This window comes from Marmota monax, unplaced genomic scaffold (assembly GCF_021218885.2).
Source record: "Marmota monax isolate L192 unplaced genomic scaffold, Marmota_monax_Labrador192_F-V1.1 WCK01_AAM20220418_F8-fsc00024, whole genome shotgun sequence".
In the NCBI taxonomy this organism is placed as follows: Eukaryota; Metazoa; Chordata; class Mammalia; order Rodentia; family Sciuridae; genus Marmota; species Marmota monax.
In genome coordinates this window covers 14,362,150-14,385,369 of record NW_026695224.1, presented here as the reverse complement: position 1 = coordinate 14,385,369, position 23,220 = coordinate 14,362,150, and the positions used below count along the sequence as shown (strand labels likewise).

The 23,220-nt window shown below is 33.7% G+C and overlaps 1 protein-coding gene across 3 annotated transcripts in view; it reads left to right on the top strand.

The window, feature by feature from the left end:
- Positions 1–23,220, top strand: part of Cdh8 (cadherin 8) — a 362,712-nt gene that overhangs the window by 266,949 nt on the left and 72,543 nt on the right. For all 3 annotated transcript variants that reach the window (XM_046434742.2, XM_058575820.1, XM_046434741.2), the window contains exon 9: positions 13,749–13,870. In XM_046434742.2, the coding sequence (XP_046290698.1) occupies positions 13,749–13,870 (122 nt within the window). The remainder of the gene's footprint in view (positions 1–13,748; positions 13,871–23,220) is intronic.

Below are 23,220 nucleotides of genomic sequence, written 5' to 3'. Positions count from 1 at the left end.
ACAAGTTATAATATTTGAAAAATCTAATAATACAAATTAAAAATTTGTGGAAAAAGAAATATAATGTATATGTATAATCAATTTTAATAAACACACAGTTATATATTTATCTTGGGCTCAAGATAAAAACTGTTTGCACAGTAGAAGGGAACTTAATCTGATAAAGGGTAGCTATAAAAAATATGGCAAATATAAGAGGTAACAGTGAAATATTGAAATCTTTCTCCCTGAAATTAGAAGTGAGCTAAGGTTTGCCATTGCTATTTTTATCTCATTATATTGAAAGTTTTAGCCAGAATGATAAGCTACAAGGAAGAAATAAAGGTATAAATATTATAAAGAGAGAAATAAAGTTGTCACTACTCACAAACAATATGATTGAGTACATAAATAATGAAAAGCATCTACAGTTACAAATAATAAGTAAAGTTTGCATGATTGTTTAAGTTATTTTAAAATAATGATATTTTTAATTTCTAGCAATACCCAGAAAATAAAATAAAAAAACACTACTTATATACCCCACTAGTATATCTATTTCAATTATATTGTACCAAAATATAAAAACAGAAAGCTCCAAGATATTACTGAGAGAAAAGTGAAGACAAAAATAAATGTAAGATTATACAAAGTTTATGATTTGGAAAATTCACATGCAAAAGAGTCATTTCTCTTTAAGTTGATCTGCAGTTTCAGAGCAGTATCAATCAATTGTGAGTGTGCAAATTATACTAAATTCCACATGAAAATTTAAAGGCCCAAATAATGAGGAACAAATTAGTTGTTGTTCATGCTTCCCTGAATTCATATTTCAGTTTTATCACTTTCTAACTTTGAGTAAATACAAGAAAAATGGTAAAGTCCATATGATACCCTTGTTTGACCTCATTGGATACTCAAGAAATGATACTTCTTTGAATATACTATATAATTGGTATACATTGAATTTAATTCTTATTATACCCTAAAATCTTGTTTGTGTGTATATCAATCTTCATGATAATCCAGCAAATCTGAGAAAGTATATAACGGATCACACAGTAACTGTTGGGTTATTTCCAATATTAGCTTTTTTTTTTCAAATAAAGTATATACATTTGCTTGTATGTGCATGTATTGTAGGCCTGATATTGCAAACCGGTATTGATTGAGCATTTAAACCGAACCTTAGATAAGTGAATACTTTAAGCACCCTTTAGTAAGTGTATAGTTCAATCACTCTGAAGTTCTTGACTTTTCCTAATTAAGATTCTAATATCTAAGAAATATAAAGAGAATCACATTGTAAAGTACCTTTGAGAAACTATTTCCCAATAATCTTGAATCAATCCTATCTCAAATAATTAGGGGGAAAAAGGATTTAGTAATAGAAGCTTAATGAACTTAATTGGCACACTAGAATTAAGACGTTTGCAGGGAAGACCTGGGTTGCTAAGGGGACATAGAGAATAATAAAAAACTTACACAATTTTATTTCCTTGACCATTGCACTATACCAAAAGGAGAGATGTGTAAGTCAAATAGAAGTCAGTACTTCTATTTAAATAAATACATGCATATATTTGTGATTGTGAAAGAAAGGAGTCAGTATTTCCAAGTCACAGATTCAGCAAAAGCAATACATATTACGATGGAACAGGAGACTAAGCTGAAACCATGCCAGCCAAAGACACAGATGCACAAATATACACACCAAAACAAAACAGAAAGACAATATGTGCATGCACAGTATAGACAATGGAGGAAAATAAATTTGTAAGCATACATAAGAATTAAAAGCAGGGAGCTGGGGTTGTAGCTCAGTGGTAGAGTGCCTGCCTTGCACGTGTGAGGCCCTGGGTTCAATCCTGAGCACCACATAAAAATAAATAAATAAAAATAAAGATATTGTGTCTGTCTACAACTAAAAAAATACAAAAAAAGAATTAAAAGTAGGTAATATTATACAATATGTTAAAAGAAAAATGGAAAGTGTGAAGCTTATTAGTATTGATTTTTCATTTATGAGCATCCTTTCTTGTTACCTTTATTTAGAATGTGATTGTTAAAGTTATGCATTTAGGAAGTATCAAATATCTCAAAAGTGTTTGTAAAAGCAGGCTTCAGTGCAATGCTTTTGAATCTTTTCCCTGTAAGATCCTGAGTTTGTGACCATGATTGTGCTTACCTGGCTTTTCAAGATCTCACCTTTTGAGAACTGGAGGGAGGATACTAAGGGTTCATTGATGATAGGTAGGAAAGGGGACACACCCAGTGGCGATACAGAATACCAATATATTCCCCGATTAGAGTTCATTTACAACAGTGGAGCCATTGATTTTCAGTAGTCAGAAAAAAATGAAGGGGGTGAGTAAGCACTTGAACCAAATTCACCATTTAAGTGATGTTCTCCAGAGTTCATGGCATTTTCAAATATGCCTAAGTCCTCAGTTTCCTAGTGGGAGAAAGTATTTTTCCCCTTCCTTGAGACAGCTGTTTCTTAGTTCATGGGGAAAAAAAAAAAAAAAAAACTATTCCTAATTTCCTAATATATTTTGTTCATTACATGCTAAAACCGTCAGTTGATTAAAGTTCTAATTTAATTCAAAACTACTCTAGATATACCTGAGATTTCACAGAGTACAGTAGAATGACTCCTCTGCCTTCTCTCTGGCTTGCTAGAGATTTTACAATCATATAATCAAGAATTATTAAAATTCTGGTGGTCACCTACACTCTCTGTGTACACTAGAGGGCAGAAATTTCTTGATAGCTATTTGAGGGGATCAAAAGGCTGTTTGAATCAGTGTATCTGGTGCAGTTGCCATGGTAGAGACAGAGTTATGCATAACAATAATACTGCACAGAGAAAAACATATCAAAAATATCCCCAGTAGCATTTCTACCCTGCTAGGATCTGCAAGTTAATTGCATTCTAACCTATTCCCGAGCTAACTAATAATCTATGGGTTGGTAAACTATCACTAGTGATTTAGAAATTATTGCAGCAAGTCTGGGCAAAATGTACCTCAAAAAGTCTTATCTTCAGTCCCCGGAGACTTTAAACCTACTTCTTAAATTATTTTCCAAGACCTTCTTTTAAATTCCAGTCAGTTTTATTTTAAACTTCCTAAGTTGTTATCTCTCCTATCACATATTCAGTTCACATCCTCCTATTTTATAAACTTCCACCGCTTCTCTCATCCCCTATTCAATTATAAATTCTCTTATTTTGCATTCCCCCATTGACTGTAATTTACTGCTCCTGGCTTCCACCCTTCTACTTGTGCAAGGCTCAAGAATTATTTATTAAGCCCCACCAGTATATCTAAATTTGTCAAATCATTTTTTCGATCTCTCTCTCTCTCTCTCTCTCTCTCTCTCTCTCTCTCTCTCTCTCTCTCTCTCAGTCTGAAAAGGCGAGGCTGTTTATTTCGGTCGATGCCTGTGAAACGGCAGCTCATGGAAACCAGTTAGAAGCAAATTCCCAAGTAACTTACACTTGGCAGTATTCCATTACCTTTGATTATAAAAGGGCAAAATTAATGGGCGATTCATGAGGCTATGTGACAGAGAGGTGACAGGAAGTCACTAAGCCTCAAATGGTAGAGCCTGAGAAGTTGTTTACACAAGGTGCCACTTTGGCCTTTTCCTGTCATGTATGAAAACAGTCTGATTTCTATGGCCAGTTGAGATGGGCTTTTCCTTCCAGACCACTTTGTCACATCTCTTGTGTTTAGAAAATTAATCTTTAATGAATGCTAATCAAGTTTCTAATTATAATATCTTTATATTTAATGTTTGTGTATCAGATGAAAGGCAAACATTTTGGGGCCGGTCACAAAGGACATGAATAATTTCCTTAGAAGCTTATCTAATTAATTTTATTACTCTATAATATCTTTAAAATTTGAACTGCTATCATTTCATTAGTTCAGATAAAAGTAAATCTTCACTTTTTAAATATAATCCTGTGCTGAAAAATATGATATGTTGTAATTTCAATCATGGTGTATTCTTCTGATAGAGATAAAGACTACATGATGGGGGGGATGTTTTGAGGATATGGTATGATAGTTTCTTGTTTGTGTGCTTTATTTTGCTTTATTGTTTGTTGTTTCCGCCCCCCCCCCCTGCTTTGGCAGTTTCAGGAATACTCACAGTAAATTTCTGAGATATTTATGTGCCTATAATAAACAGTCATATAATGAGGGAAACAAACCCAAGTAAAACATGACTTCTCTTCCAATCTGCCTTATGCTAATATTTATAGTCATAAATCTGATCAGGAAATGCTTCAGTGGCTGACTAGTGATCACAGGACATATGCCATCTGCATTAGAAAATAGAGTAAGGCTTCCTGATTTGGCTTCAACTTTCTCTGTTTACATCACTACAGTCCTTATTGCTGGACCTTGCCATCATGGGACCTACTAAGTTTGGGTGATGGTATGAAATATGGTCTCTGGGCTTCTAGGCCTTGGCATATGCCTCTGCCTCTCACCTAGAAGTATCAACTACCTTTATTTACCTCTGCTACTCTTAGTCATTATTGAAAGCAAATTTAAAGGTCATTCCCTAAATGAATACATGGCAAACAGATGAGGGTCTAAACCATTACAACATGATTCTCTCCTGCAGTAATGTGGACTATCTGATTATTGGAGATTTGTCTCAATAACTTGGAACATGGATGTAATTATTTGTTGAGTAACCAAATAGCAGAATGATGAAAGAATAAATGAATGACAAAAGTGTTTTCATCAGAATTCTCAGGAGAGAAAATCTGGTTACTTGACCTCCTTGAGCTTAATCATATGATCTACTGAAGAATAAATTTAAAGTCTACAATTAAATTTCACTTATCTGTTTTTTAGGGCAGGACTGTTTCTGATGGTACCATTCAAATTGGCCACAAACACCCTAATTTTCAGGAAGACAGGATTTAGTGGGTTGAATGGAGGACCCCCGATAGACATGTCTAGGTCCTAACCCCAGAAAGCTGCCCCTATTACACTGGCAAAAAAAGTCTTTCCAGGGGTAATTAAGTTAAGGATCTGCAGACGGTATCTTCCTAGACCACTTGGGTATTTTCTAAATCTAATAGCAAATGTGCACTGTATAGTTTACCAACTCTTGTGAAGTTCAATAGAAAGGAGAGAGGGAGAAAGTGATTAGTATTGATGCTAACTTTAAAATAAAAATTTCTAGAGAGAGTAGGGTTTTTTTTTGTTTTACTATAATTATATGTAATAGTGCAAACCATTATGTCATATTCATACATAACATTATTTTATCAATCTCATTCCCCGTACTTTTTCCTTCCCTTCCTCTTTCCTCGTGACCTGCTTATTCTATTCTATTGATCTCCCTTTCATTATCATTACCATTATCATTACTATTATTGCTATTATTATTATTATTTTAATTAGTACATTATAATTATACATATAGGCAGAGTTCATTGGGGCATTTTCATACATGGACATAGGATAATTTGGCAGATTTCATTCCTCATTACTTCCCATACCTTCTCCTCCTTCCCTCTTAATCCCTTTCTTCTGCTCTATTAGTCTCTATTAGTCTCCCAGGAAGGTAGGTTTTCAATGGGCCTCAAAGAAAGGGTGACCCTAGAGAAGCAGAAGGATGTGCCTCTCACAGGTAGGCACAGGCATGGTCCAGTCAGAACAGAAATAGTGAGAATATAAATACTGCAAAATGGCCCTACAAGGAAAGTAGGAGGTAAACACAGAAGACAAAAATCTCATCCTGTCACTGGAGTTAAACTCAAGCTCAGCCTAGCATGCTTGTAAACACTAAAACTGAAAAATAAAATATACTTCCTGCTGGCAAAAGTTAACAAGTCAGTGTCACTAAGGTCCTAATATTCTGTGCAAAAAGAAAAATTCCCAGCCCATCTACTTCATTTGTAGTTGTGACTTATTTTGAACCATATCCTTAGTGTTCATTTTAGGGCTTACCATGTGCATTTAATTTATCAGAATTGGGTTCTGATTTATAATATCTGAATTCAAGTATTTTATAAAATATGCTCCTCCTATACAGCTCTACCAGCTTTCCTCCCCCCTTTTTTGTGGTATCAATGTACATGTGTGTTATGAATCCAAATTATATTGCTATAATTATTGCTTTATAAAACTATATTTCTTTTATATAATATGGAATAATTAAGAAAAATATATATACATTCCTTTTTCTCCTGTTTTTTTTTTTTTATTATTTCTGGTTTCTTCATTTTTCTCCCATGGTTTTGAATTACCACCTGTCATCATTTCCTAAGCCCAATAGACTCTTTTATCTATCCATCACATTTTCTCTGTTATTGGTAAATGTGTCTGTATATTGTAAGCTCACAATACTATTTACAGTTATCCCTTAGTATCCATGAGGGATTGGTTCCAGGACTCCCCTTTAACACCAAAATCCACAGATGCTCACGACCCTTATATAAAATGGTGTAATGTTATTTATAACCTATGCATACCCTCTTTAAACCATCTCTAAATTATTTTATTTTAAACCATCTCTAGACTATTTATAATATCTACTACCTTATAAATACTGTTTAAATCTTTGTCATACTATATTGTTAGGGAATAAAAAGAAGAAAAAGATAGTTCAGTACAGAAGTAATTTTTTCTTTTCAAATATATTCAATCCAAGGTTGATTAAATCTGTAGATGCAGAACACTCAGATATGGAGGGTCAGCTGTGTGTGTGTATGTGTGTGTGTGTTTGCACACGTGTGTGTATAGTTTAACATAATTGCTTTTAAAACAATTAAGAAAAAGGAAAGAAGTATGTATTTACACAATATTTTATAATTGCATAATTATCCTTAAAGTTTCTTTTTAATTTTGTTCCATCTGGATTTGAATTACTATATGAAGTCTATTTTCAACCGAAGAATAATAAAAAAAAATTCTTTACCATTTTTTATAAGGAGTATTTTAGTAACAGATTTTCTAAATTTTTGATCATCTGGGAATTATTCTATCTTTCCTTCATTTTTGAAAGGTAGTTTTAATGGATGTAGACAGAATTTTTCTTTGAATATTTCCAATATATCATCTCTGTATCTTCTAACCTCCATCACTTCTGATGAGAGACCAACTGCTGGTTTTACTGGGGTTTTCTTATGATGAGTTTTTGCTTGTTTGTTTTATTTTACATGTTTCTTGCTTTCTTTCATTTCTTTCTTCAAAATGTTCTCCTGGTCTTTTAGCGCTTTACCATGATATGTCTGTGAATCTGTTTGTGTTTATTCTACTTTGAATTTGTTGGAAGAATTCAGGATACATTGACTGGAATTGTCCCATAAATTTGGGGAGTTTTTAGCCATTGTTTGTTGGAATATGTTTTCCTTTCAATTCTTTCCTTTTATTGTTCCTATTATGCACATATAAAGGCATTTAATATTGTTTCACATTTCTCTGAGGTTATTTTTTATTTTTCTTCATTCTGTATTTCCCCTCTTTTCATGCCTGGGTTCACTAATTAATTCTCTATAGTGCCAGTTCTAATATACCTTTTAGTCCCTCTAGTAATTTTTTTTCATTTCAGTAATGATATATTTCAAATACAGAATTTTTATTTGCTTTTCTAAAATTTTCATCATGATATTTTATATTTGATGTGAATTATCATCACACCTTCCTTTACTTCTTTAACATATTTCTTCCTTAAATTCTTTGAACATATTTAAAATGGCTACTTAGAACTTTCTGTTAGATTGGATACATGATCCATTTCACATGTGATTTGTTTTCCCTTCGTTTTTCTTGTATGGATCATACTTTTCTATTTGAATATTTGTTCTCTTACTTGGAAGCCACAAGCTAGACATTCTGGAAATATAGGTACAAAAGTGTATTGGGCTTAGGAAATGATGACAGGTGGTATTTCAAATGGACATTCTAGAGAATAAAATACGTTGACTTCCCCCTCTTTCTGGGTATGGTATTATTGTTTGCTTATTTGCATAGTGACTTTCCGGCTTATTTTAATGAAATATATTTCCTCCAGCACTGTGAGCCCTCTATCTTTCTCCTCTGGAGATACAGTCCTGAGTAGTTCCGAAAATATCTGGGAAAACAGTAGCATTGGCTGGGCTTGCTTTTACTTTCTCTATCCCAGACCACATCTTGCTATTAACCTTCACTTGTTACCAGCTGATTGTACTATTGTTTTCAACAATGCCCTGAGCCATAATTTGCTCCACAGAATGATCCATTCATATGTAGGCTTTTTTGAAGGGACAGTCCCTAGGAAGTGTTGAAGATTTGTTAGTGTTCCTAGAGAGATCCTGTAGCTGAATCTATCCCACACTTGTCTTCAGCAACTAGGGAGGCACTAGTCTATATCACCAATGAATTTACCAAATTTACAAATATTTCCCCATGGCTTTGCATACCCAGATTCACTGTTTTGTGCTCACCCTTAGGCTTGAACTTTATGTTCATTTGTACATGAAGTTGGTACCTTCCCAAGAGATTCAGAGTTCTCTGCTTTATAGCCTGCTTCTCTTTTTCACTCCCAGGAAAACTCTCCATACTGTGGCTCTAGAACATTTTTCTAAGCAATATCCTACAATAGTCAATTTGTCATGACTATAATTAAATAGCTAAATCAGGATAACTTTATACAGAAAAGAAGTTTATTTTGGCTCATGGGTCTGGAGGAGCAAAGTTGAGGCTCCACATCTGCTGATGTCTTGGTGACAGAGTTTTGAGCCAGTACAGGGCCTCTAAAGGAAACATACAAGAAGTGTGTATATATGTGTATGCTTATCTCTCTCCCTCTTTTAAAGCCAACCGAAATCAGTCATGAAAACTCCATCTAAATGTCATTATCTAATTCTAAGTAAGCTTTGAAGATCCAAGTTATAAACATCATAGGTTAATTTTCCATCCACTTACTATCTTACCATGGGGCTTAAATTTCAACCCTTGAGAGACATTGGAACCATATCCAAATCATAGCACCCTGCTTTAAGAACATATTTTGGAGGGGAATAGAAGTAGGTAGTAGCCTCGGTCTTCTTGACTCACCTCTATCAGCATAAAAAGCCATGACCAGGGTTATAAGGACCCAAATGTTCTTCATGATACCTTGCCCAAGATAGGGTTTCTAACCCAGGAATGCGCACTTGGTAGAAGAAGGCAAGTCCATACATCTCCACTACAATTGCCTACAATTTAGAAATGATAACATCCTACCCCTATGGGTAGATAGCCCTGCAGCTAAAGCCTGGGGGGAGGAGGTGCAGTTTGTGCTTGGTGTACTGGTCTGCAGTGATTTTCCCATCTTGGTTAACAGTGACTGTGGAAGGACTAAACATCTGGTTCATATACCACAGACTCCCTTACATTTAGTATATTTTTTAAAATAAACTTTGTTTTACTTGCTGTGCACTTAAGACATTTTCAAGAGACTCTACATTTCTTAAAATGTTTTTCACCAGTTCTTTTAGGGACTGGGTTTGTGGACTTTCTCCTATTGTCATGTCCTAAGTCTAAACAAACAAAACCAAAACAAAGCCAGTTGCGGTGGTATACTCCTGTAATCCTAGAGGCTTGGGAGGCTGAGGCAGGAGGATAGTGAGTTCAAAGCCTGCCTCAGAAACTCAGCAAGGTCCTAAGCAACTCAGTAAGAGCCTGTCTCTAAATAAAATACAAAATAGGACTGGGGATGTGGCTCAGTGGTTGAGTGCCCCTGAATTCAATCCCCAGTCCAAAACCAAAACAAAACAAAATTAAAAAAAAAAGAAAAGAAAAGAAAAAACAGTGATTCAAACAAAGACAAATAAAAGTGAATTATGTGTTAAAAAGCCTTCTTGGAAGAAATGTAGTATCAGCTAAATCTTGAGGGGTAACAATTGTTGCTGGGAATCAAAGGTTCTACTACTCTTGATTCACCAAAGATCTGGAGACAGGTTGGTGAAGGAAAACTTGTCTTATTCAAAACAGACCCTGAGGACGATAGAGTATAACTTTTCTGTCTCAAACATTCATCTTTGCAAGGGCTCAGGGGATAGAAACAGCTTATATAAGAGAAGGTGGGATGCAGAGGGATGAAGGCAGGATATACACCTATGTAGATTTAGCCAGACTGTGCTGGTCTGAATAAATTCCATTTCATTTCCTTGATGTTGGACTTGACCAGAAGGTAGTGGCCATTTTTAGCAGGAGTAAGCTCTGTATGTAGAAGAGAAGTTACTAAAAATTTGCCTTTAATTTTAAAGGGTCTCCCTTACACAAGGAATTCAATAATTAGAAGAGGAAATTATTAATTTTTTTTAATTGTTGAACTGCCAGATTTCTTTTACATGACAACCAAGGATACAAAAATTCCAAATATCTGATAATACTTTATTACCATGTGACGTCATAGGGCAGTGAAAACAGTTCAGAGTTTCTTTTCTAAAGTTTTAAGGAAAATACTCTAAAATACTGAATGGAAAAGAAACACTACTGGGGATGTATCTCAGTGGTAGAGCACCGGTCTACTAGCATGTTGTGATCCTGTGTGCTATCCTCAGGATGGCAAAAAAAAAAAAAATAAATAAATAAATACAATGCAAATAAATAAAAAGATACTAATTCAGTATTAATTCATTAACTTAATAAATTTGAGCAATTATTAAGTGCACCAAATTAACAAATTTGGGTTAAATGTAGCATATTAATTGCATACCATTGAATTCTTTACAGCTATGAAAGGTGTATTTAAATTTAATTCTGAGCTTTCCATAGGCCAAACTAAAGAAAAATAAATAAATAATTTTCAAAATGCCTATTGCTATTTATATTAAAAGCAATTATTTGTAGATGTGATAAGAATAATGGAATATATCACTCATTGACAAAACATTCTTGGCCATCTATGATCATCCAAAGAGTTAGAAGATAACACCCAATCTTACCATGCTTCTACCAAAAAAGAAAAAATGGTGATATTTTACTCTGAGCTCCTGGAATAGATAAATGACACTGTATCCCCAATAGCACTATGAGAAAAGATGCATAATTTATGTTTAAAATTATCCCAAAATTAGCTTATGGAACTTTTCTCTTCTTTAAATATATTTATTTTTTAGTTGTCAATGGACCTTTGTTTTATCTATTTTTACGTGGTGCTGAAAATCAACCCAGTGCCTCACACATGCTAGGCAAGTGCTCTACCCTTGAGCTACAACCCCAGCCCACTTTTCTATATTTTATACTTGAAATTCAGACCCTGTTGTTCATCTAGGCCTGAGATCCTAAAATGTATTGCAACTGTGAAAGACAAAAAAAGAGAAGGGAGAATTAGAACCTGCTCCTTGATATAATTGTCTTTTTACTGAAATTTTACATATGTGTGCGCACATGTGTGTGCGCAACATGACAGAGAGGGAGGACAAAGAATAACATCTTAATGTCCTATCAACCATGATCATTGACTTTAACTCAATGAGATTAATAACATTTTCTTCACTTCAGAAGAAATAAAATAATGTTTAAGATCAGGCTAGCTTTTCCTTGAACCTTATATTTTCGAAGAGTATATGCCGATTATTTGCTCTCTGTTCTTTATAACTTATTCAATCTATCTTGATGGTTGGATAATTATTAATGGAATGGTTAAACTAAACAAAAGTATTTACAGAAGGCTTCTATAGCTATTTATATATATGTGAGTTGGTATAAAATATGAAATGGAAAGATTTCATATTGTAGAAATAAATGAAAAGCCAACAGTCTTTGGGTTTTCATACGGAGAATCACAAAATAAAGGTAATCAGGAAAGTGTTGATTTCTGCATCTAAAATATGGGGATTGCATTACTTACTTCATATCTATTTTGTGAGGAATGAATGAGATAGAATTATGTGAATTATTTTGCCTCACATACACACTTGATGTTAATGGTGCTCTTGATATTGACAACAACAGTAGGAGAGGCCTAGAATGTCTTGGATTTGTCCAATATTATGTGAGCACTTTTATTTTCTTCACATACAGTATTTGCAATCCGTAAATAAAGAGTTAAGTGATTGGACTTCAGTTTCCTTGAGAATAAAATTTGGTGACATAATATTCATAAGATCCTGGAGATAGTAGGAAGCAATGATAGAATGCCAAACTTCTTTTATTTTTTGCAAACATTACTTGTTTTCTTCCGAGGAGCTTCTATTAAGCTCATGGTCACGATAGAAAGGGGATATAAATCTTTAAATACAAAATCATGTTGTATTTAAAATGTAAACTTGGCAAGGTTTTGTTGAGTAAATAAAGAATAAAATGTTAGTTACTTATCTTAGAGAGACATACATTATATTTTTATCAGACTTTTCATTATATCAAAATTAAGGAGGTGCGTGCTTCCTCCCTGAGTAAAGAATGAAATTAATTCATCAAGACAAAAAAAAACATCAAAAGAAATGGGTAGTAACACTTGAGACATTTGATGCCATCACCTTGATTTTTCAGGAACTGATGATATGAGCCATTACTAAAGTGGCAGGATTCCATGGACTACAGTATTCAGTGCAAATTAGAACCTTTGAGAGCAGCCGTGGGAATTAACTGAATCAAATCTTGATTTATAACTAGTGGGGTTAATCAGCTGTAAAATTGTGGCATGAATATGATGATTTGGTGTGTACTTTAGAAGCTTCTATTATATTTAAAAAAAACTATGTAAAGGTTGTAGTGATCTGAACCTAGTCAATTGTCAAAAGAAGTTTGATGCATCAAATGCAAGCCTGTTGGTTAATATTCAAAAGCCAAACATTTTTCCCTCTTGACTTGCTTATAAATATTCAATGCCACAGAAACACAAATAAATAATTGGCCATCTCCAATGCATTCTGTATAATTTACAACAGATCAAAAGATTATTACATGGTACAGCCAGAGTCAAACTATGTTGCATTTATTATAAGTGAAAAATCATAAGTTGGTGCAAGTCAGCAATTTATTAACGGACCAGATCTGAGTGTGTATAAATTTATGTGTGTATGCATGTGTATGTGTGCATGTTTGTATACACATGATTTCTTAAATCAAAAGACTTACAGATTAAGGAATTGAGTATTCATCTGGGAAAATCAGAAGAACAATATTATTTCTTTATTCTGATTACATTCTTTATAAAAAATGACAATATTAAAATAACTTGGGCTGGTCCTACCTCAAAATATCCCAATGTCATTCTAATGAAGTAAAAAAAAAAATCAACAAAGTATGTAATTCCCCATCTTTAATTTTATCCATTTTATAATTGTTAAGGACCTCTTCTCAACAAGTGATTTTATTCTGGCCTTATTCGAGGTTTTCAGGGTTCATCTCTAATATATGTACAGCCAAAACAAGAAGTAATCGCTCATAATGGGTTGTGTTCTCCCCAAGACAAAGATAAATCTTTGTGGCATACAACATTTTTCTATTAAATAATGGGCTTTATCAATAAAATAAAGCTTGATTTATCAAGGAAACCTCTTTTAAATTCATTCAGATGTTCTTTTATTTTCAAGCTATGCTCCATCAAATGGTGTTTGAAATAAAAATTTATGTTTTTTTTTTAATTTTTCTAAGTAGTCAAGCACTTACTATGTTTCTTTATTGAGTGGTCAGACTCCATAATCATCATGTTGCAAAAAAGCCTAATTAAGGGAAGTGGAAATAGACACAGAACAGAGAAAGTTGAGTTGCACGTTCAAATGAAATACCATCCATGCTGATGTTATCTTTTCCTTCCCATAGGGAACCACAGTCAGATATCACGAGTACCTGTTGCTATTAAAGTGCTGGATGTCAATGACAACGCCCCTGAATTCGCATCCGAATATGAGGCATTTTTATGTGAAAATGGAAAACCCGGCCAAGTAAATATCTCCATGTTGTTAATGATGAATATGTTTGTATACAACTGTCTCATATTTAATTAACCTGCATTATAGTGTGCATTTGCATCATTTATGATCTGTGAAGTCACAGGCAAGAAACACATTCAAATGGGAACAGAAAAGGGATATTTTTCTTCTTGAGATGTTAATTCTCTTCCTACTTAGACCAAATTGGCTCCTAAAAGTGGAACAACCTGCTGTGCCATGAACCTAGAGCCAAATCACTCTTAAAATACACTGGGATATGTTTTTTTTTTTTTTTTTCTTGGAGTGATCAAGTTTTCATCTTAACCTTCAAATGACAGGAAGCCAGTGAAGAGCTCATGGGGAGGCCACTTTTGTTTTATCAAACATGAATAGCACACGATAGTGGACCCCAAGAAGAAAAGTGGAAGTTGTAGGAAGTGAACATTGAAATCTGTACAAATGTAGTTATACTTAGGTCTGCCTAAGATGAGCAATAGTTTTTAGACATGCATGTAAAGCACTTAATAATTGTGTATTGAGGGAACTTTTATTTATTTATTTTTAACCTGCCTCTGTAGCATAGATAGGGACCATGAAGACAGAAAAAAAAAGAAAAACCAATGAAAAATTGGAAAGACAGAAAGGAAAGGATAAAGGAAGGAAGGAAGGAGGGAGGGGGAGGGAGAAAAGGAGGAAGAGGGAAAGGGAGGGAGGGGAAAAAGGGGAAGAGTTTAATCAAGAAAGAAGAATAAAAACAAAAGCCTGCTATACTCTGAATGTCAAAATGGAAAGAGCCTATGTAAAGTTCTATGTAATAGATTTATTTTAACAAGGTGCCAAAGTACTGTATGTTTAAGAAATTTATCATTTTTCAACTTCCTAATTTATTTCTGGATGGTGACATTTTAATTTAAATAAACAGCAGCTGACAGCATGACACTGGAGTTGTTAATCCAACTATTCTTGTGCCTCATGTGGGTGTTAGGAATTAAACTTACTATTTGCCAAGCAGCTTACCTGACAAAAGTCAGATTTTTTTTTCCTAAAGAAAGGAGTAGCACTGTAGCTCTGTTTTTTTAAGAAAAAAAAAAATATTGCAAAAGATGAATGTGTTACCTTCCCATAAAACTGTGGGCATTTCCCCCCTAGACTTGTCTCATGTATCTGAAGGACTAGAATTGTGTCCATCTACCAAAATCTGACACTCCCCACACACAATAAAGCTAAAATCCTAATAATAAAACTGATTAATTTTTAAACATATAGACATCGTGTCCTTGTCAAAATATTCAGTTTAGAAATCATACACTTCTCTTCATAATATTCTAATGATAATATATATGTTTCTTAACTTTACCATGTGGACTTGGCCTTTATCAATCATATTTTTGAGCATCTTCATTTGTGATTCTTTGAGGATGGTGTGAGGTGTTTATGGTGTGTGTGTGTGTGTATGTGTGTGTTTGTACACATATATCAGTAAATCTCATTTAGATATGTTGGTGAAATGAATTGGCAGAGAGAGTTTGATCAAAATATGACAGGTTAGTTTCAAGTGTATCAAGGGTATGGTTGTTGTGTGGACCAGAAAATTGCTGAGCTAATGTAGTCAATCACAGATATTAGCTAGATCTTTGTGATTACACAAAATCTTTACAGTACTTTAGAATTTAAATAAAACTTCATTGCTCATGCATAACTCATCACACAAGTTCAGAGAGTCAATGACATTGACATTTTAAAAACTCAACATTGGCTTCACTTGTAATATTGACAAGCATGCCTTTTTGAATCTCTAGGAATCTGGAGGTTTGCCCTGTGGATTTTGAAGGTTTCCAAGGTTTTAATGATTTCTCAGCAGTTCTTTTTATCTTCAGAGAAAAAAAGATACATTGTTTCCTCACCATTTCTATGCAAGATCAAAATAAAAAAAAAATTGTTTCTTTCTTTTATGAACTTCACAAATTGAAATGAATGGCTCATTCTATAAAGAAATGCTTGTGTTGTATGTGTGTGTCCACTGCACCATGATATCCCCTGACGAATCTATTTAAGCATGTTTGGTAGAGGTTGTTTGTTACATGAAAATATCAGATCTTGGACTGTTTATCATCATCCATGGACCTATGGCTGACCAGTTGAGGCATTTAAAATTGTTTATATAACTATCTTCAATTACTTGAACTCTTTGTGTCAGCCAGAATTCATTTTTGATTCTTTAAATCATTATTAGGTCACTTCTGATGCTCATATACATTGCTTTTATATTGAATACTTTTCAAAATTCCTATTTGCTATTTACACAAAGTAGTTTTCATTTTTAAAAGTTAGACATAGATACAATTTAATTCCTCTCATAATGGCACCACACAAATGGGTGAATCACTTTGGAATTAGAATATTTCTTTTTAAAAGATAACAGTCATGAAAAATAATGTCCACACTGACTTAGCCTTAAACACATAGTTATTTCAATAATTTTCAAGAATTAATGTCTGCTTTAAGATAACCTCAGAAAAAGAGTGAAAGTGACATTCAGATATGTTGTTTGTCTGCAAGGTATGCATTTAAGGCTAAGCCCAAAAGAAATTAGCTTTCTGGGAAAAGATACAGATGGAGATCTTTAGCAATAATCTAGTTATTAAAACAAAATTTCAGTCTATATCAACTTTTTGGGCTGTGAGGACCTATGTAAAACATCTTAGAAAATGAAAACTAGTATCAATAAAAACACAGAATCTATTGCAATTTTTTCTTATCCACAGAATTGGACTCATCTAAACACTCTCAGAATTTAAAAGAAGGAAAAAAAAGCAAGACCTTGTTGGTCCAATGTGGTCATTTATCTCCTGTTCATGATGTAACTGTGCTAAAAGAAGTGTAGGTACACTTTGAAAGTGGAAATGGAAATCATACCTGCCCTACCACTTTCTCATGATTCTGGAGCAAAAGGTGACATCCTTTGGATTTTCTCTCTCAAGAGAGTAATAATCAGGGTCAGAGGGAGAGAGAGGTCACAGTCCACTATAGAGCATATATCTGAATCCCTCTTAAATTAAATCTTTTTAAATAGCCCTTTTGTGAGATCATTAAACATTACTATAGCATTTTATGATTGCTAGATTCTTCTATTTGAAACAAATATCTAGTAATTTTAGATGATTTACTTTAAGTCAAAAGATAGGACAGGGTGTATATCTTCTGTACAGTCTCATTCAACAATTGGCCCCAGTATATTTTCTATGAATTGCTTGGTTCTAGTTTAGTAACCTAGATTAAAAAAAATATTAAACTTATGTTTCTGTGTGTCCAAGACAAAAACTGGAGTGTTCATTGGAGATTCCAAATTTAGAAAGCAAAATATATGTGTGCCACATCATGTGTCTGATAGTGTGATAGGTCATTGAGTATCAAGTATGTGCCAGGGCTTGGGTAGGCACTGGAATTTTAGTGTCATGTGACATGAAAAAAAAATCTCCTTTCATCATAGAATGTTCTACATGGATAAATTAGAAATGATAGATTTTCAAGTAAATGCCTCAAGTCCTCTGGCCAGAAAGGAGACTGAAGGGTTATGGGGAAATGGAGCTATCTCAAGAAAAGATCTCTCAATCCAGGACATGTTCCACCAGGGAAAGAATGTTTTTATTAAACTAATAGTCTGAAGAGACTGACAATCTGGCTGGACAAACAGGTAACAAATGTGGAGAAATGGGTATCTTTCCTCGGAATGCTTGACAACGCCACTCTCAGAACCAAACATGAATGGAGGGCCTTTCAAAGTTCTGTTCTACATCTCATCTCCTGAACAGGATTTGCTAGGGTTTTATTTCAGATACTCTTATCTTGCTTACCATATATAGAATTAGGTTGACTTGCATCAAGTTAGTCATCGGTAGGGGCTAAACCGAAGACTGTCTTTCTATGTGTGAGTCAAGGGCTCTTGTTTAGTCTCAGAGAATATTCAATGTTTGAAATTTAATTAGGTGACAGACAGCTTGAGGCCTATTTTTCCTCCAAGAAAGAGCTTCCACTTTTACCATAAATAAATCTAATGAAGTATAATTTGGGCTTCATCACCATCCATACCTAGCTGAGATCAGTTGTTTAGTGTCAAGTAATTATATCTGGGTTTCATAAAAAGAAACCAAACCAACAAAAAAATCCTTTGGTTTACCGTCTCAAATATCATATTTTTTATCTCTGGACAGCACTGTACAATATAAAGTGTGTTTATTGTTGGGATATAACAGTACAATATATGTATATGTATATATTTTTTCACCCATGTGATACATATCTGGACAATATTCGGCACATAAAAGATATTCATGAAATTTGAAAATTGTTTCTAATTCATTTCAATCAGTAATGACAAATATTTTAAGACTTAATTTCTTAGCTATTACCATGGAAACAGGTGTTTTACTCATGCACGGCATACATGCTCACTTCTTTGGATAAAAAATCGTCCACTTATTTATTGAACAATATTATGCATCTACAAGATGCTAATCATTGTAATATGATCTGGGGAAAATATGAAAGGATAAAAAAGTGTTCTTATGAAGCTTAATGAGGAAGATAGATTATAAAAAGGGTAGAATGAATAAATAATATAATTTAAAAATTTGAAAATTGGGTTGAAATAAATATTAAAGCAACTAGGTAGAGGAGAACCAAGAAGTTGCAGGGAGAGAAAATTACTTTTTAAGTGGGCATCATTTAAACTGAAATTGGAAAAACGGGAAAGGACAAGGCATGAAAGGACCCTACTAGCCAGAAGTATCAGCACAAGTAAAGACCCTGAAGCAAGAAAGACCTCGGTTTGTTTGAAGAACTGAAGACATCTCTGGCTAGATTGCAATAAGCGAGAATGAAATTGGACAGAATGAATTTCATGTCCAAATCAAATATGTACACACACACACACACATGTTGTAAAGGAAGAAACTTTAGGAAACTATAACTGTGAAAGATAATGGTAGTTTGGTCTGAGGTGATAGTTATAGATAAAAAAAAGATGTAATTGAGGAAGCTGCTTGCCTACATAAAAAAAAATAATGCATACAAACATCTAACCCATAATCCATATTTACTACCCTGGGAGTTTGGTGTTGGCAACCACATTTCACAGATATGAAAGCTGAGACTGTGAACAAGAGCACAGGTTTTACCTAAGGTTATTAAAAATGGCAGAGATGTGTTTCAAAGTCAACTCTTGAAGGCATCAAAGTTCTTGCACTTTCTAGGTTCTCATAATGCTTTTCCCGAGGAAGCAGAACTTTGAAATTCCTCTGCCTGAATAACACACCTCTTAGAAAAAGAGTCATGGGAATAAGATTCTGATCCAGAGCAAGAATTTGTTCAAAAGACATCAACTTCTGTGACCAATAACATACTTTATTCAAAAGCAATACATGAGATCTTAAATTAAAAGAAATAAAGTTTCAAAAGAAAAGCCAAGATAATTATCCCTTGATAAACACCAGCAGCAAATGAGTTTGTGACTTTATTTATTTATTTTCATTTTCTCTGGGTCTTTTTCTATAAATGTGAAACAATAAAATGAAATTACAGCATTTTATAACACTCCTGGAACAGTAAATATAGGAGATTTAATTTTAACTTTCCTGCCAGCAGGAATCTTTCATGATCTATCTGCATACACAAGAGGGAGACAGGATTGATTTTAAAACAGATAAAATTGATGGCCTCAATGAAATGCATAGAATACAATTTTCACTTTATTTTGGGTGGAGTAAGGAGATGGTGAATTAATGGAATGCACAAAACACTAAAACCATATGTAGCAAAACATGTCAGGAGAATCATCAACAGAAGAATGGCTTTTTGACAGAACGACAAAGCATAAGTGAAAAAAAATAATCAAATGGTTTTTAATTACAATGATCTAAACATGAGTAACACGATATTCATAGATATACATAGATTTATAAGCCCACCACAAACTCATAATTATCAGCAATTACAGGTTGAGAATTCCTAATTCAAAAATCTGAGATCCAAAATGTTTCAACATGCAAAACTTTTTGAGCACTAGCATGATGCTACAACTGGAAAATCTCATACCTGACTTCAGGTGACAGGTCATTGTTGAAACAGGCACACTGAAACATTCTATAAAATTAACTTTGGGCTGCATGTGTAAGATGTATATGAAACATAAATGAATTTCATGTTTAGTCTTGGGTCTCCTTCATGGGAAATTTCAATATATGTATGCAAATATTCCAAAATGTGTGGGTAAAAATTCTGAAACTTCAAAACACCTGTTGTCCAAGCATTTTGGATAAGGGACACTCTCGACCTATATTATTTTAATCAGTCTCGTGGTCTAAAAGAAAAATATTCTTTATTTTAGTATTTGTGTTTGTTCGGCTTTATTGTTATTGTTATATCTTCATGACTTGGTTTGGAGAAACACACTATAAATGATTCCTAAATGGATCAATATAATAAAGGACAAGAGTATTGGAATAACTGTACCTCTGATTGTTTACAAGTGTTTTATTGGCCAAGGACAGAAAGGACTCATACTTAATTCTTTTTTTCCCCCATATGAATTTGTGTGTTTTTTCAAACCCACTGTATTGACATACAGGAATACACATTATCTAAATCTTTTTAGAATTCTTTGCTTATAGCCTTTGTTAGCATTGACTGACCCTCTACTGTGGTCCTAATCTAGTTGAGATTGATGATCCACAGATCAAATGGTTCAAAATGGATTTTAAAAATTTTAAGGGAGTACAGACAGATGTATTTCTGATTTACTTTAAAACTACAAATTACTGAAAAAGAATTTAGGATGGGAGAATATTAGACACTGAGTAGGCTTGTTTCATTTGTTCATAGAAGCAATAATGAGTATAAATTGGAAAACCCTAGACAGCAAGATGTTTTAGGACTTTGCTTTGTGCAAAGCACATAAACTAGATATAATCTGCTACTAAAGGAGCTGACATATATTGGAAAGGCAGAGTAGTTAAATTAATTATAACAATGCTATCATGACCAAGCTATGTAGACACAAAACCTTTACATCATGTTCAAAATGCTTTCAAGATATTTGGGTCTCAGGTAGAATGTTGGAGAATAGCATTTCTAAATGTGAGTTTTTGAGAAAAACTTGGACTGAAGCATATCAATCTGTGATGTGTTTTGGAATGTGGTATGTGTGTGTGTGTATGCATGTGTTTTACACAATAAGCTTGGGAACACTGAATTAAATAGCATTATCTTCTGTTTGTTTTGTTGAACTCTTGAGTTTCCCTCACATTTATAAATATGTGTGAATCTCCAACAGGATAATGTGGTATCTGGCTCTTGCCAAACACAATTGATTATAAAATCTTTCAAATTTCCCTCAAAAGAAAAATAGAGTCACTGGTCAAGTGGACCCAACTGGAAAAAAATTTGCTCTGGGAGAATAAACAATAGGGCCCATTTTCAGCTTAGGAAGTAAAATTTATAAATATTGAAAGAAGTCATCAGAATATATTCCCATTAAGCCATAAAGTGGGAGGTGGAAAGAGGTAAGACAGGTAAAGGGAATTGATATTTCTATGTTATGCCGAAAAGTATGGATTTTATTCTAATGAAAGTTAGAAATTGATGGATCCATAAAACAGGGCAGAGTAAGGGATGAGGTAGTGTTTTGTGTTTTTTTTGTTGTTGTTTTGTTTTGTTTTTATTTCTTTATTTTTTACTAATGGAGATTAAACTCAAAGACATTTTTTTTTCCACTGAGCTATATTCCTAACCGTTTTTATGTTACTTTTTTTTTATTTTGAGACAGGGTTTCAGTAAGTTTCTTAAGGCCTCTCAAAATTGCTGAGGCTGGACATTAACTTTCGATCCTCCTGTCTCAGATCCGGGAGCAGCTGGTATTACAGGCATAGACTGCTGCACCCATCTGTTTTTAATACTTGTAATTTCATTAGGTTACAAAACACATGCGATATGCAGGATCCAGCAAAAGAACATAGAAAGCAGAATAAACAGCAAGTTCCTCGCTTTGTGTGGACATATTCTTGAGCAACACTTGTTCTGTGTAGTTCAACTGAGTATTAATAAAGGGGAATTTAAAAACTGACACAGAAGTGCCATAGTGGGTTAAAAAGGCACAATTCTCAGGTGGTCACCTAGAGGACTGAGGACTTCACTTAGTGCTTAAACTTATGAGAATTGATGAGAACTCATCTTTTTCATCTTGCTGTTGCTCAGAAGGTCAAACCTCCAACCTACATGCACTAAATGGTCACATACGACATTTAGGAAAAGGGGGTTCCATGCAAGAAAAACAAAGTGAAAAGATACTTCAAATGGGTAGGAAAAGAAAAATCTGGCTAGAGACTGGATTACTGTGCAAATTATCCAAAACATTCTGGCAATGCCCTGTAAATGGAGAGAACTGGGACTGTGTTCAAACTACTTTGTCCAGTTTTGAAATAATTGTGGATAAATCGGCCATTGTGTAGATTTTGATATAATCTCTCAAATGCTTCTATTTCCTCTTTCTCAATTAACCTTCATTGTTAAAACTTGATTTTCTATTTCCAAGGACACCATTTTTTTTTTTAGAAATTAGCTCCCATCCTACTTTATTTTTCTTCATTTAGTTATGGGCAACACAGACAACCTGATAAAAGCCACTAATTTCCCCCTCATATGTAAATATGTAAATATCTTTACAAAATTTCACTTTCATGTTGGCAACTGTAAGACACATGAAGCTCATCTGTGGAGCTGTCTTTCTTTCCCACGATGGAAAATATTGATCTAGGAAATAGACATTATCATTTCAGGAAAATTTATATGCATAATCAGAAATTAACTAGAAAAAAATAAGAGAGTTAATAGAAAAAATTAAATTATGCTATCCCTTCTGCATCAACTTTGACATCCCTGTCTTTTTTATTGACCCATTTATATCACTTTCCAATTCACAACACTGCAGGATTTTCAGAAAAGTAAAATTAAAACTCAAAGTTTTACCTGGGAAGGAAACAGGGTGCTTCAATTGCATGTTCAATTGCATGGCTATCATTTTGGAGTCTTCCAGAACAATAGATATATGTTTCCAAAGCTTTGAAAAATATTCCAAAAGTTGTGACAGATGAGTGCTCACTGACCTCGTCCACACTTAGGGAAAATTATGACTTCCAAATATTCACTTGTTGTGATTTTGCCAATCAGAATTAATAGGGAACATGAGCCACAAAGATATATTAGTTGTTTTTACACATTCTCCAAAATATTGAAAGCTCAACTCCCATTTAATAGAAAGGTATGAATAGCATGTAAGAACATCAGCAAGATTTTGAATTAATATTGGA